At 39.7% G+C, this 12,718-nt stretch overlaps 1 protein-coding gene across 2 annotated transcripts in view; it reads right to left on the reverse strand.

Annotated features, from left to right (window-relative positions):
• The window catches only part of gucy1a2 (guanylate cyclase 1, soluble, alpha 2), a 46,074-nt gene extending 33,924 nt beyond the window's left edge, over nucleotides 1–12,150 (reverse strand). Inside the window, exon 1 of one of the 2 annotated variants that reach the window (XM_008425516.2) lies at nucleotides 10,630–12,150. In XM_008425516.2, the coding sequence (XP_008423738.1) occupies nucleotides 10,630–10,950 (321 nt within the window). In that variant the 5' untranslated portion in view covers nucleotides 10,951–12,150. The remainder of the gene's footprint in view (nucleotides 1–10,629) is intronic. The other variant, XM_008425515.2, reaches the window with a different exon arrangement.
• Between the last annotated feature and the right edge of the window lie 568 nt (nucleotides 12,151–12,718).

The following is a 12,718-nucleotide window of genomic DNA, read 5'->3' on the forward strand; positions in this document are numbered from 1 at the left end:
TTATATATATTATATATATATATATTATATATATATATATTAAAACCATCACATTTAAGGAAAGAAAAAAAATATCACATCAATCATTTTGCTTCTGAATACCCTCCAAAGGCTTTCACATTTCCTAAAACTCGAGCTAAGTCCATACAACACAAGACATAATGCAAGATTAGGTGGTTTAAGAAATGAAAAATATATGGTGTTATGTTGAAGCATAAAGTTGTCTAAAAGCCTTGCAGCAGGCATGCACAAGCAACAATAGCTGTGAAAAACAAAGCATGTGCCAAACCAGGAATCATTAAAGATTCTTTATTGTTAAATAGTTTTATCAAACTTAAATTACTGTGGTTATTTGAGAGGGAGGGAAAGCACTTTACTGAGAAAATAAACTTTAAAAAAGAAGGTTAAGTTAAGGGAGAGCTACATTTTAGAAAACAAAGCACGGATTTGCATTCTGTGGAGTGAATTTGAATGAGGTTTGAATGAGGACTAAAAATGCTGCATAAATATAAATCAATTAAAATTATCAAAAATAAATTCTATTGCAAAAGTACATGGATATAAATGCGTTTTAAATCCAGAGCGAGGATTTGGGTCGCATATTGTTGGTTGATCTAGTTGGAGAGTGTCTGGTTAATGATCAATGTAGTTGAATGGATATCTTATTCTTGTATTTTTGTGTTTTCCTGATATAAAACACTTTGAAATGCCTTGTTGATGAAAGGTGCTAAACAAATAAAATCTGACTGACTGACTGACTGACTGACTGACTGACTGACTGACTGACTGACTGACTGACTGACTGACTGACTGACTGACTGACTGACTGACTGACTATACCCGAGAAAGTGAATAGTTATAGGTGTCAATGCTGTAGGCTATAGAATAATGAATTAATGTTGAGTACATTTGTGGATAGTGACTGAGGTCAAGTTATAGGTGGAAATATTTATAATGGAAAGCATTTACATATCCTAAACTGAATTACAGAATGTATCTACAAGATGAGCTAGATGAGTCTAATTATTTCCTGTTTCATTATTTTTCCTATTATTTTCTTTACATGTTCAAAATAAATACTTAATTCATTCATTGAATGAAGATAAATCAATGCTACTACAGGCCAAAGCTATTGTGTGATTATAGGGGTTCCAGTATTATTGCCTATTTAAAAGAAATCTGACACCTTAATATTGGCCTCTGTCTCTTTAAGAAGCCCCTGGTCTTTCTGAGACTCTCCCTTCAGCATGTCATTTGACTTTTGCTGTCGCCGCTAGTCTGGAGCTGAGTAACTGTGGAGTCATGAGGAGAGGGTACTCTGTGAGGGGGAAGCTCGGCTGGAGACTGAAGCTCTGAGGAGGAGCTTTGTGGAAAAGACGGCACTTTGTGGGAGAAGGTTGGGCACCCCCAAATGGCTGCTAAGGGACATTTAAGGATTTCTTAATCATGCATGAACAAACAAAAAAAGTGGATTTTATGTAGTGCTGCCACCTTGAATTTTGTTCACCTTTTGTCACCTGTCTGTACCTATTCTGTATTTTGGGTCAACCTTAATCTCAAAATTTTAATGGAGTCCCATCACTACTTAATTTATCACCCTGGTGCTTCTTTTGGCTTCTTGGCTTGGTAAAAGTGACGCACATAAGCCACCCAAAAAAAACCTCATCGCCTAATACAGTCATTTTTAATGGGTACATTTCTCAAGGGACACTTTAACAAGTCACATTGAAGTAAAGGTGTGAACAAAATTAATCATGACGAAAGTCCATTTAGCAGTCCTGTTCTGAAGCTTTTTTTTAATGAGCAAGCCTTTGTTAATATCTGTGAAGCTCTGAGCAACATAAAAAAAACCAGATCCATATTCAATTTTTACTCCTGAATGCCAGTTTTAAAGGAAAATCTAATTAATTTCCATAATAGGAAATGCTTTTATGAAGTGTTCTTTTTTTTTTTTTTTACATTTTGCCTTATATTTGTACAGAAAATTTCCAAATGACCATAAGACACAAACCACTTGAATGCTTGTGCGCGCAGCTGGCATGTTTAGCGCTGCTGGCAGTCTAAGCTTTAGAGGGCGGGTCCAACATGATTATCTGTGATACGGCTGAAATGCACGGCTGTTGTGACAATACTGGAACACAGTGTGCCAGCTGGAGAGGTCACTCTGGGGTCACCAACCACTCTGGTCAGATACAGGAGAGATATTTTGAGTCTGTGTCCATTTGTTTGCATTAGTATGTTTGTGTGAGAGAGACAGAATGAAAATAGAGAAGATTTGGGAGATTTGGGGCCAAAAAAAACTCCAAGAAACCTTAACAGACAAGATACAGCTTGTCTGCAGATTAACATTTTTTTCCTCAGTGTTGATTTGTTTTACATGCACCACTTCCCGACAAAAAGTACAAAAGAAGAAAGAAACATTGGTCATTTTTTCAGAAAATACACTTTTTATTGCATACGTATAGTCCAGGTGGACAGCATGTTTGATGAAGTTGCATTCTAAGATCTGTGCATGTGAGAATAAAGCTGCTGCACAAACATACTGTTCTCTTAAATTGCAATTAGCCTGCACTATAGCATCTCTGCTTATTGTATACACAACTGGATGACAGGATTGGTTTATAGTTGTGCAGCTCCTTAAATTAATGTGCAAAGCTCCAAACTGAATACAAGACAATCTAAAATTTTAAGGATAATTCCAATGCCCATAGCAACAATAAGAAAATGTAAAACATGTCATTTATTTATATGAAATGCTGGCTAGTCATGTTCTCCTCTGCAGAAGGAGAATCTGTCTTTTCTGCCCGTCAGTGTCCCTGATTTTCATTGAAACAAATGCATTAACACACATCTGACTCGATGTGTTACTCCCTTCCTGCTTTTATTACAACAATCTTATTGTATTTCATAAGTAGGTTGTGGGAACGTTGATTGATTAAATACAGTGCTGGAAAAAGTACTTTTACTGTTTTGAATTTCTTAAGTTTTTACTTCTTTTCTCACTCTTTGGCAAACAAACTTTAATTCTGCAAAGAACAATGGGTCTGACTTTCATAACTCATTGGCAGGATGGTTTGGATAACTGAAACAATGATAAACAATTGTCTCAAGTTTTCTTTGTCTGGTTTTAAAATGACTGATTGTATAAAACAGGAGACCTGTTAAGGGCTCTTTTAAGGCCATGGATTAAATTGCTCAGTTCAGAGCAACGTTTTAAATTGAATTGCTATTTTTAGATCATTGTTGTTTTGGTCATTTATGAGGAAACTGAACTACAATACATCATTTCTTAAAATTTGTATTCATTATATTAACAGTTATTGTCAACCATAAAAGTGTGAACTGTTGCCTCAGGAAAGTTGGAAACTTACCCTGATAAACTTTCCAAATAAAGTAGGACCTGATCCAGCAGAAGGGACCAATAGAGCTCACTAGTAATAACAATGAAACATATTAATGTCAATAACAAAGCATGTCCAGTTTCACCAGCATTTTTAACCTATCTATAAGCAAGGTTCAGGTTTTACAGATACAATAAAAGAGCTCTGTGAGTGAAACTAATTTTCTTACTATAAACAAAAAGTTTAAACTATGTTTTACACAGTCCAGATGCAGGAATTGTTTGAAAGCCAGTCTTTTTTTTTTACTTTTCTGTTTTTATTTAACATTTCCTTTATTCATTTCAATCTGACCTGAGACAAAAAATAGCTAATTGCCAAACTAAACTCTTTTTTTCATCCTCATACATCACTGGGGAAAATATGGAAGGCAGTAATTCTTAAGGGTTAAGAATCACTGATGTTGACTAACACTAAGATGTTAGACAATTGCCGTGATTCTGGTTTTCCCTGAAATGTCAAATCACAAACAGAAACAATCTATTTGCGTTTATAAATGAAAAAATAATATTCACAAATATAGTTAACTAAAGAACACCTTGCAAATCAAACCACAGCCTATTTTTAGTTACCAAAGGAAGAGGGATGGAAAAATACAGAATGTGCAAATGTGAAAGTTACAATATCATCATCAAAGCGCCAGCAGATCCAGCTAACTACAAAATGAATGGGTTGCTTTACTATATTCTTGACTTTGAGGCTATTTTCACTGTAACATTGTAATCGCAGACATATCAAATCCACGTTGAAACAAATAAACAACAGATTAATGATTTAAACTGGTAAGAAGCTTACAAGGTCAACAAGCACACAGCTTTGGAGCTTCTATGGTATCACTGATTTCAGTAAACAATATTCTTGACAAGTAGGTCAAACATGAGCCATGTGGCAGGCAAACATCGTAACAGAGTCTTCCTTTATTTATTTGTGTAAAGCACTATCTTTGCTATTCAGAAATATGCCAAAAAATGTGGATAGTCATGTAGTAGAAACTAATTCAGCCACATTCATCTCTAATATTAAGATTACACTGTTTTGCAACTTCTTTTGGCAACTCAACTGCAGGCTGGCTTCTTCAGCAGACAGTTTGAATAATTAACCAGCTAATGTCCACTTATTAGACCACCAGTGTTACTCTAAAAAGAGATAAACAGTAAACCGGTTTAATATACTACGTCATAAAACTCTACCATTTAAAAACTGCAAATACATTTTTGTGCTGTTTATGGCATATTTTGTCTGAGTCTATGCACCAAAATAAATAATAAATCCTATTATCATAACAGTACTTATCAATATGTTTGTGTAGTCTTGCTTTTCAGTTGTACATGAAAGCAGTTAAAATTGCTTTCATGTACTGCTTTCACTACATGAAAGTAGTACATGAATTTTTTTTAAGCAATTTTGTTTGCTTAAAAAAATGGAGTCCTGGGATACTGTTAAAGCATAGCTACTGTGAAATAAAATCTAAATGTGTCCTTCACAAAAGTGACATAAATCTGCTCTAGAAAAAATGCGTAATGACAACACAGATGAAACCAGATATTTATGTGCGCTGTCTAGAAAGTATTTCCTTTTTCTTTTTTTTTCCACGTTTGGATATCAAATCTGTTTTAATTTGGTTAGGCTTTGTGACGTCTGAATTTCAAGAAGCTATAAAAATCCTCAAATGAAATTCCTCTCTTTGTGATTATTCTGGCATTTAGCAAATAGACATGGTTTCCAAATGGAACTGAAACAGGAAAAGGTTATTCTGAGAGAGAATTGTTTTTTGTCTTACACGGTGTAAGTAAATAACTGTTATTTAAGAGAGAATACAGTGAAACTGTATGCAGAAAAATCTTACAAAGTGCAATTTCCATAAAAACCATCAGTAATGCATCATTGTGCTCTGCTTAAACACTGTGATCAAAATGCACTCTTCCCTAAAAACTACAGTGGTCTGCTCTAAAATGAAAACACAAAAGGCGATCAACCTATGAGTAAAAACATACATGACTATAATCAAACATGAAACTGAGAAAAGAGAGCTGAAATGATTGTTTGGGTAACTGCTAATGAGCATAAGTGCATGTGCATGCTGCTCCTGCTGGGCCAGTGTGGTCAGAGTTCACACAAACAGAGACCCTGCTCCTTCCTGTCAGTCACAGTGAGCTGCTGTAAACATGCCCCCTGTTTGTACTCCTATATGCATTTTGTCTGCATGAGTGGCATCTGTGCATGTGAGAGAGAGAGGGGTCAAGAAAAAACTGAGCGCTGCTTGATAAGACGGAGATCGTATTCATGGAGCTAGAAGCTATAAGACATGGACATTGTTAGGTCTGTCGTTGGGGGATCTCAGCTCCGCTAAATGTTACTTATTAAACCAGCGGTTCTCAACCCTCGACTTCAGGACCCACACTGTCCAGCATGTATTAGGTGTTTTCCTGCTGTCACACACCTGACTTTAATGAATGGGTGATTAACAGGCTTATGCAGCACTTGATGGCGTGCTGAGGAGGTGATGCAATCCTTTTAATCAGGTGTGCTGGAGCAGAGAGACGTCTAGCACATGAAGGACAGTGGGCCCTGAGGACGAAGGTTGAGAATCACACCTGTATTTGTTTATCTATCAATAATTATTATTTCATACATAATTAATCAATCTGAAGCTGCTGCCCCCGCGACCCGACCCCGGATAAGCGGCAGAAAATGGATGGATGGATAATTAATCAAAGCAGTTGTTGCCTTTGCATGAAGAAGAACCAAGCCAAATTTTATTATATAATTTACTAACATTTAATTAAAATTAATTATTATAACATTAAAGTTATCTTTATGGTCATTTCTCCTCTGGTAGACAGGTGGACAGCACTCTATTAAAACTGTGCTAGAAGAAGAACACATGAGCGGAAGCTTTTTAAGTACGAGAAGACAGGAGAGGAAGCAGAGGTGGCTCCACAGAAAGATAGCGCTAAAAAGTGACTTCTGAAAGCAAATGTGCAGACTGTAAGCTGCAGCAATAAAACCCTGACTCCCCAGGAGCGGAGTTCCTAGTGACATCTTTGCAAAGAGTCATGCAAGAAATCGCATGCCAGTCAGAAACAAAAACTATGAGAGAAGCCTCCTGTGTGACACACAGCCGTCATCCTGTTTATGTATGGAGAAACGAGCACTTCCACAGATTCAGGTTCACACCCACAGAAATACAATGTCACTCGCATGTGATGGACACCATAAACAAGTCAAAGACAAGTCTGACTTTAATTCTTAACTTTATTTATCTCCAGAGTCGGTACTCTGTTCTGGGACTCTTGCGCTGAGCGTAGTTGCAAACTGGAGAAGCAGTTGGATTTACTACGATTGTACACAGAAGCAAAGGTACTGAGGAACACAAACCAGCACCAACAGCTTGTTTTTCACTAGGAGAAATCATTGGTAAATTTGAGAAAAACATCCCACATCGCACAGTAAAATAAAAACTCATTACTGCTATTGAAGTCTAAATCTTAATAGATCTGAAATCGATCTAATAATAAAACTGCACCGAAACCATAGAAAGTTCAAATGGTTTATTTATGAATGAGCTGATATAATATCTGTCCAGTTGCCTCTATCAGTAACAACATAAATGACTCATATATGTTAAAGATTAACTATAGTTGTTGTCTCAAATGGCCTAATCAAAGCCCCGACCAAAATTTGATTGCATTTGTGCAGCAGATCTATAAACTAATTATATCTGCTTGAAAACCCTCCAAACTGATGGAATTGAAATAATTCTGCATGTAAAAGTCGAGTTACAGTAAATGCTTAACAACGGCTGTTGCCAAACAGGTTGGCAACATTGGACCCGTTTGGTTTAGATAACCTTCTTTCCCTTTTGTGTTAATAAATTATAATCATTTGAAAACCACTTCTTTGCTTTTCTATTTTTCATCTAATACTGAAATTTATCTGATGATCTGAAGCATATATGAGTGTGGTCAAAACAAGAAAAATCTCTGAAGCAAATAATTGAGGTTGTAAAAACTAACCCTTGTCTGCTAATTGTACTCCACCTCCGACTTGTCACAATAAGTCTGTGCAATGTAATTTCTAAATAAATCTAAATCAGATTTTTGATAACAGTCTTTTATAATGGCTAAATATTCAAAAAATAAACATGTAATAAAATATCTGCAGAACTCCAAGCACAATATTTAAAACTTTTGAAAGGCCTCAATACAGCCCCTATCTTAAAACAGTTAGTACAGTATAATAAAATCCTCATTATGAATGTATCAGTTAAGGATACATTCATAATGATGCTGGATGTTTAAGAGATTATGAAGTTCTAGCAAAACCTTGGAAAGTCACGTTCCCCGCATCTTAATAGTTTTTTAAAAACCTTAATTTAACCACCCAGGATAACCTAACTGCAAACTTCCGCACATCATCTATCACAACAACACTCAGTTGTAACAGCAGCTTTATTACATTACTGCCTATAATACAACTGAGGCACAGATAGAAGACACACCAACAAACACAGGTTGTCACAATCCACACATAGTTAAATATATACAGACAGAGGCCGGGGCATCTCTGACTCTGCCTCACAACAACATATTTAGTATTATATAATCTGCCAGATGATTCAGGCTAGCAGAGCAGAAGGGAGAAAAAAGGGTTTTTTCATAGACAGCACAGTGCACATCATATCATTGATGAAAACAGGGTTTCAAACGGGCCGAATATCTCTACAGTCCTGGACCTACAAATAATATGGAACCTGCAAAAAAACCTCTGGATGGATGGATGGATGGATGGATGGATGGATGGATGGATGGATGGATGGATGGATGGATGGATGGATGGATGGATGGATGGATGGATGGATGGNTGGATGGATGGATGGATGGATGGATGGATGGATGGATGGATGGATGGATGGATGGATGGATGGATGGATGGATGGATGGATGGATGGATGGATGGACTAGACAAGATACAATAATTAAGTGGAAATGTTTTTTCCCCTAACTTCTTTTTTTCATACTTTTCCAAAAAAATTGAAATCTTTAGGTGTCTTAAGAAAAAATTTAAATTCTTATTTTTCTTGAGTATTTTACATTGTGCTTTAGAAATAATAATACATAATCAATAATAATAATAATAATAATAATAATAATAATAATAATAATTAAAGCTCCGCGGAGCCTCAAGCGGCCCGAGCAGCCAAGCGCCGCTCCGGCCTATAGCCACCGCGGGGACCCAGCTCCGCCGCCCGCCTGCCACCGCGTACCCTTTCGCACAGTTGAGGCGCGCCTCCGCCAGGCAGTTCGCACCGTTCACTTCGGCATGGTTCCCTGAGGACACACCACAAATTTCGTKCAGATCGGTCGATGTAGAGAGGAGATATTGATGATGGGATAATCTAGGGGGCGCTGTAGAGTAAAATCACAATTCAAACCCGTTGGGCTCTTTAGCATTTAGCACAGCTCAAATGTATCCAGTTTGGTGCCAATCGGAAGATGCGTGTGTGATTCAGAGACAGTTGTATGCATATGGCGAAGGACAGACAGTTKGCCACGCCCCCATGAGTCAGAGTTCATCCTCACAGTTCATCATCAGSTSATATTATGTSAGGTGGTAGAAGATTAATTCCATATGTATTACTCAGTAAAAATAAGACATACAGTAGAACAAACAGCTGAATTCCTGTTAAAAGTGGGCGGAGCTACGGTAACGTCATCATCTTACCATGAGGGTTGGTCAGTAGTGAGACATAGGAAGTCTGAAGCAGCTGTKAGCTTGTATGTGGAAGTTATGTCAATTTGATGTTTTATGGCGAATAGTCAAAGTTTGGCACTTAGCCACGCCCACATGCTTTGACATACAAAAATTCCTGTGATAACTTTAGACCTTTAATGTCTGAACTCTCCGCTGACTGAGTTTGAAGTCTGTATGTCAAACGCTGTAGGAGGAGTTCGATCAAATACGACGTCTTTGAAAAACAGCAAATGGCGGCTTTGATCCAAAATGGCCGACTTCCTGTTGAGTTTGGACCATGGCTCCAAGAGGCTTTTTTGTAGGTCCTGACACGATAYACAAGTGTACCAAGTTTCATAATTCTAGGTTAAACAATGGCTTGGGGCTGATTATTTAAAATCTTCAAGGGGGCGCTGTTGAGACATTAGGCCACGCCCACAAAACATAACACTGGATTCCTGTCGAGGGGCCCACAAGGATCAAACCTAGTGAGTTTGTTGCAGCTGGCCTTTAAACTGTGGAATTCAAGGCCAAACGTAAGGAGACGGCGTTAAAGGTCACTTCGCCATGCCACCAAACCCACCTGCTGCATCCAAACCAAACGGGGTTGGACACCCTAACACACCAACATGTCTTCTGTCTGTGGACACAGTTTCATGTTGATTAGGTTAAAGGGGTCAGATAGTGAACGTTCGSAGTAAAACATGACACTTCCTGTTCTAAGGGGGCGTGGCTTAGGTAATCTCAAAATTTCACAACTGGGTGTCGTAGGTCATCCAAGGATGATCACACACATAAAGTTTGGTGGCTCTGTGAGTTTATTTGTAAGAGATATAACAGTTTATTACATTCTGTTGAGTCGGTGAACTTTGACCCCTGGMACGACCCCTTCAACATGCTCGAAAACTCACGAATTTGATAACTTTGAWTCGGCCATGCCTTATGAACAATCTGACCGAGTTTGAAGCCGATCGATCGAAATCCCTAGGAGGAGTTCGATCAAATGCGACGTCTGTAAACGGCCAAAATGGGSKCAAAATCGGAACTTCAATCCAAAATGGCCGACTTCCTAGGATAGTTGCACTATGACATTAATTGTAAATTCAGAGTGTCTTGGGGAGCTCTACAACTGTACCGAATTTCAAGTCTCTACGATAAAGTAAGTGAATAGAAAAGGGTCTTTTGAAAGTTGCTAGGGGGCGCCCTTGAGCCGTTTCTTGTGCGATATKTGCGAGGACCTTAAAATACGTAAATTTCACACGGGCTCTATGCGCCCGCCACGTTTGGTGAGTTTTTGAATATGATAAAGCCCCCAAAAAGGCAATTCATTTGGGGGGCAGAATCGTAATAATAATAATAAGAAGAAACAGCGCGATTACAATAGGCCTTCGCAGCGCTTAGCTGCTCGGGCCTAATAATAATACAAATATATGTAGCCAGCGTTCATCATGAGCTGTGACAGAGTGCTACACATGTAGGCTAAGAGCTGTAAGCTTACCGTCGGTGAAGTGAGTCGCTTCAGGCTCTCCCCCAGCGAGTCCAGGTTCACCCTCCGCCGCCTGGTAGCCCTCTTGTGGGGTACACAGGGTCCCTGCTGCTCCTCGCCCGCCGGGCACGCCGACCTCTCAGCGGGGCTGCGGCCGTTCCAGAGCAGCGCTCTGTGGGACGATGGGAAGGAGGAAAACGGGCAACCCCGGCTCTCGTCGGCCGGCTCCAAAGCGCCATCCCCTCCGTCTCCTCCGGGGCTTTCAAGCCCGCAGTCCGAGCCCACTGAGCTGCTAAATGACTCGGATGAAATCTTGCGCGACGACGAGGACATGGTGGTGTTGAGGAGGAGTAGGAGGAGGACGGTGGTGGTGGTGGTGGTGGTGGTGATGAAGAAGATGATGCTACAGTAGGCTCCGTACCACGTCCACCTGTGCGCGGGGGAGTCATCAGACAGTGGGGTGAGGAGAGGGGCTGGGTAGGTGAGAGGGGGTGAGGTCCGTCCGTGTTATTAGGACCGCATGTGTGACTGATAATGTCCACCTCTGGCAGTGTGCGTGAAATGCGCGTCTGTTGTGGAGAAAAGCAGGAGCACTCTAATGGCACGCAAACATTTATGTAAGGAGAAGGTGGCGGTATCTTCTTTTAAAAACAGTCCTTCTCTCCCCCTTCAGTCAATCCACTTTTGCTCCCAAAGGTGATAAAAGCTCTCCATGGTGGATATCTACAGAGAATTACAAAAATCCTCCTAGCATCCGTTTTTTAAGCGTCAATTTATAAAGCAGGCGCTTTTTAAAAATAACTAAGCTGCAAAGAAATTGACAATATGGCAGTCCCACGGCACATTATTTATTCCGCTTACCCGGGTTAAAAATACTGGCATCATAAGAATGTTGCGTATCCCCCCTCTCACCAAGCCGAATCCCCCAAGTCACCGCAGATGTGTCTGCTTCCCTCTCTCCTCCTCCTGTTCCTCTGCGACAGCGGCTCTCCTCTTTGGCTGGTCTTCTCATCCCCTGTCCGTCCTCCACTCCCCGTCCTTCAGCGTCCCTCCTCGTTTATCGTCCCGTGTTTTTTTCGGGGTGGGAACATTGCTCGCAGTCGGACTGAAGGTAGGAAGACAAACAGCTGGAGTTGGAGCTGCGCGAAGAAGAGAGCAGCGAGAAAGCGCGCGCGGTCTGTCAAGTATATCGCCAAGTGCCGCGTGCACTGAGCTCGCGGTCTGAAGTACGCAGCGACGGTTTGATCAATTTTGATAGTTCGTGAAAATGTATTTTCCCCATCAAAGTTATGTTTTGTGTTTGTCTTTTTTTTCTTTTTTTTGCGAAGCGTTTATTTTTGTTTTCAGCTCACAAATGTTAAGCAAATGTTTGATGATCTGATAGGATCGTCTAACAGACTGGAGAAATTAATTAAACGGAACCTTTCGGGCAACAAGAAGTAGCCTGAAGTTTCCTACCTCTCTACCTTACATCTATCCGTCTGGCAATTTCTTTTTTATTGGTTTAAGTCCATAAGAATATCATGTCTCTTCCAGTGTAAATGGGGTCTGAAAGGCTTTTAAATGGTATTAAAGCTGGACATCTTTTGTGCTTGGTATTCCATACATTATTCAACATTGTCCAACATCTACTTGCACCTACTCAGGGACATCTTCTTCTTGTCCACTATTGAATTGATGCACTAATATCTTAAACAGAAGAGACTACAGTTACCCATCCACTAAATAAAAAGCATCGATTTAAGTGTGACAGTTATGAAACTACAGTCAGGATAAGATGGGGAACATGCTTGTAGGGTTAAATGCATAGAAAATGTCCCTCCAGGGGCAGCTAATAGAGATGGCAGTGGCTTGTTGGCCCCTATGAGAAGACAGAAAGATGCTCTTGTCTGGCACTAATAACCGCCACGACCTTGACCTCGATTGGCACAGTATGTCTGTTAATTAAGTGGCCCTGAGGGACCAACAGAGAGATACAGAAATAGACATGATGCATCATGCAAGTGCATGCATGTAGTCACACATACATCCCAGTGTAATTTTCTGAAGGTTCCCACTAATAAATTTGACTCTCTGGAGCAACATGACCCCAATCCACTGC

This window comes from Poecilia reticulata, linkage group LG13 (genome assembly GCF_000633615.1).
Source record: "Poecilia reticulata strain Guanapo linkage group LG13, Guppy_female_1.0+MT, whole genome shotgun sequence".
NCBI lineage: Eukaryota > Metazoa > Chordata > Actinopteri > Cyprinodontiformes > Poeciliidae > Poecilia > Poecilia reticulata.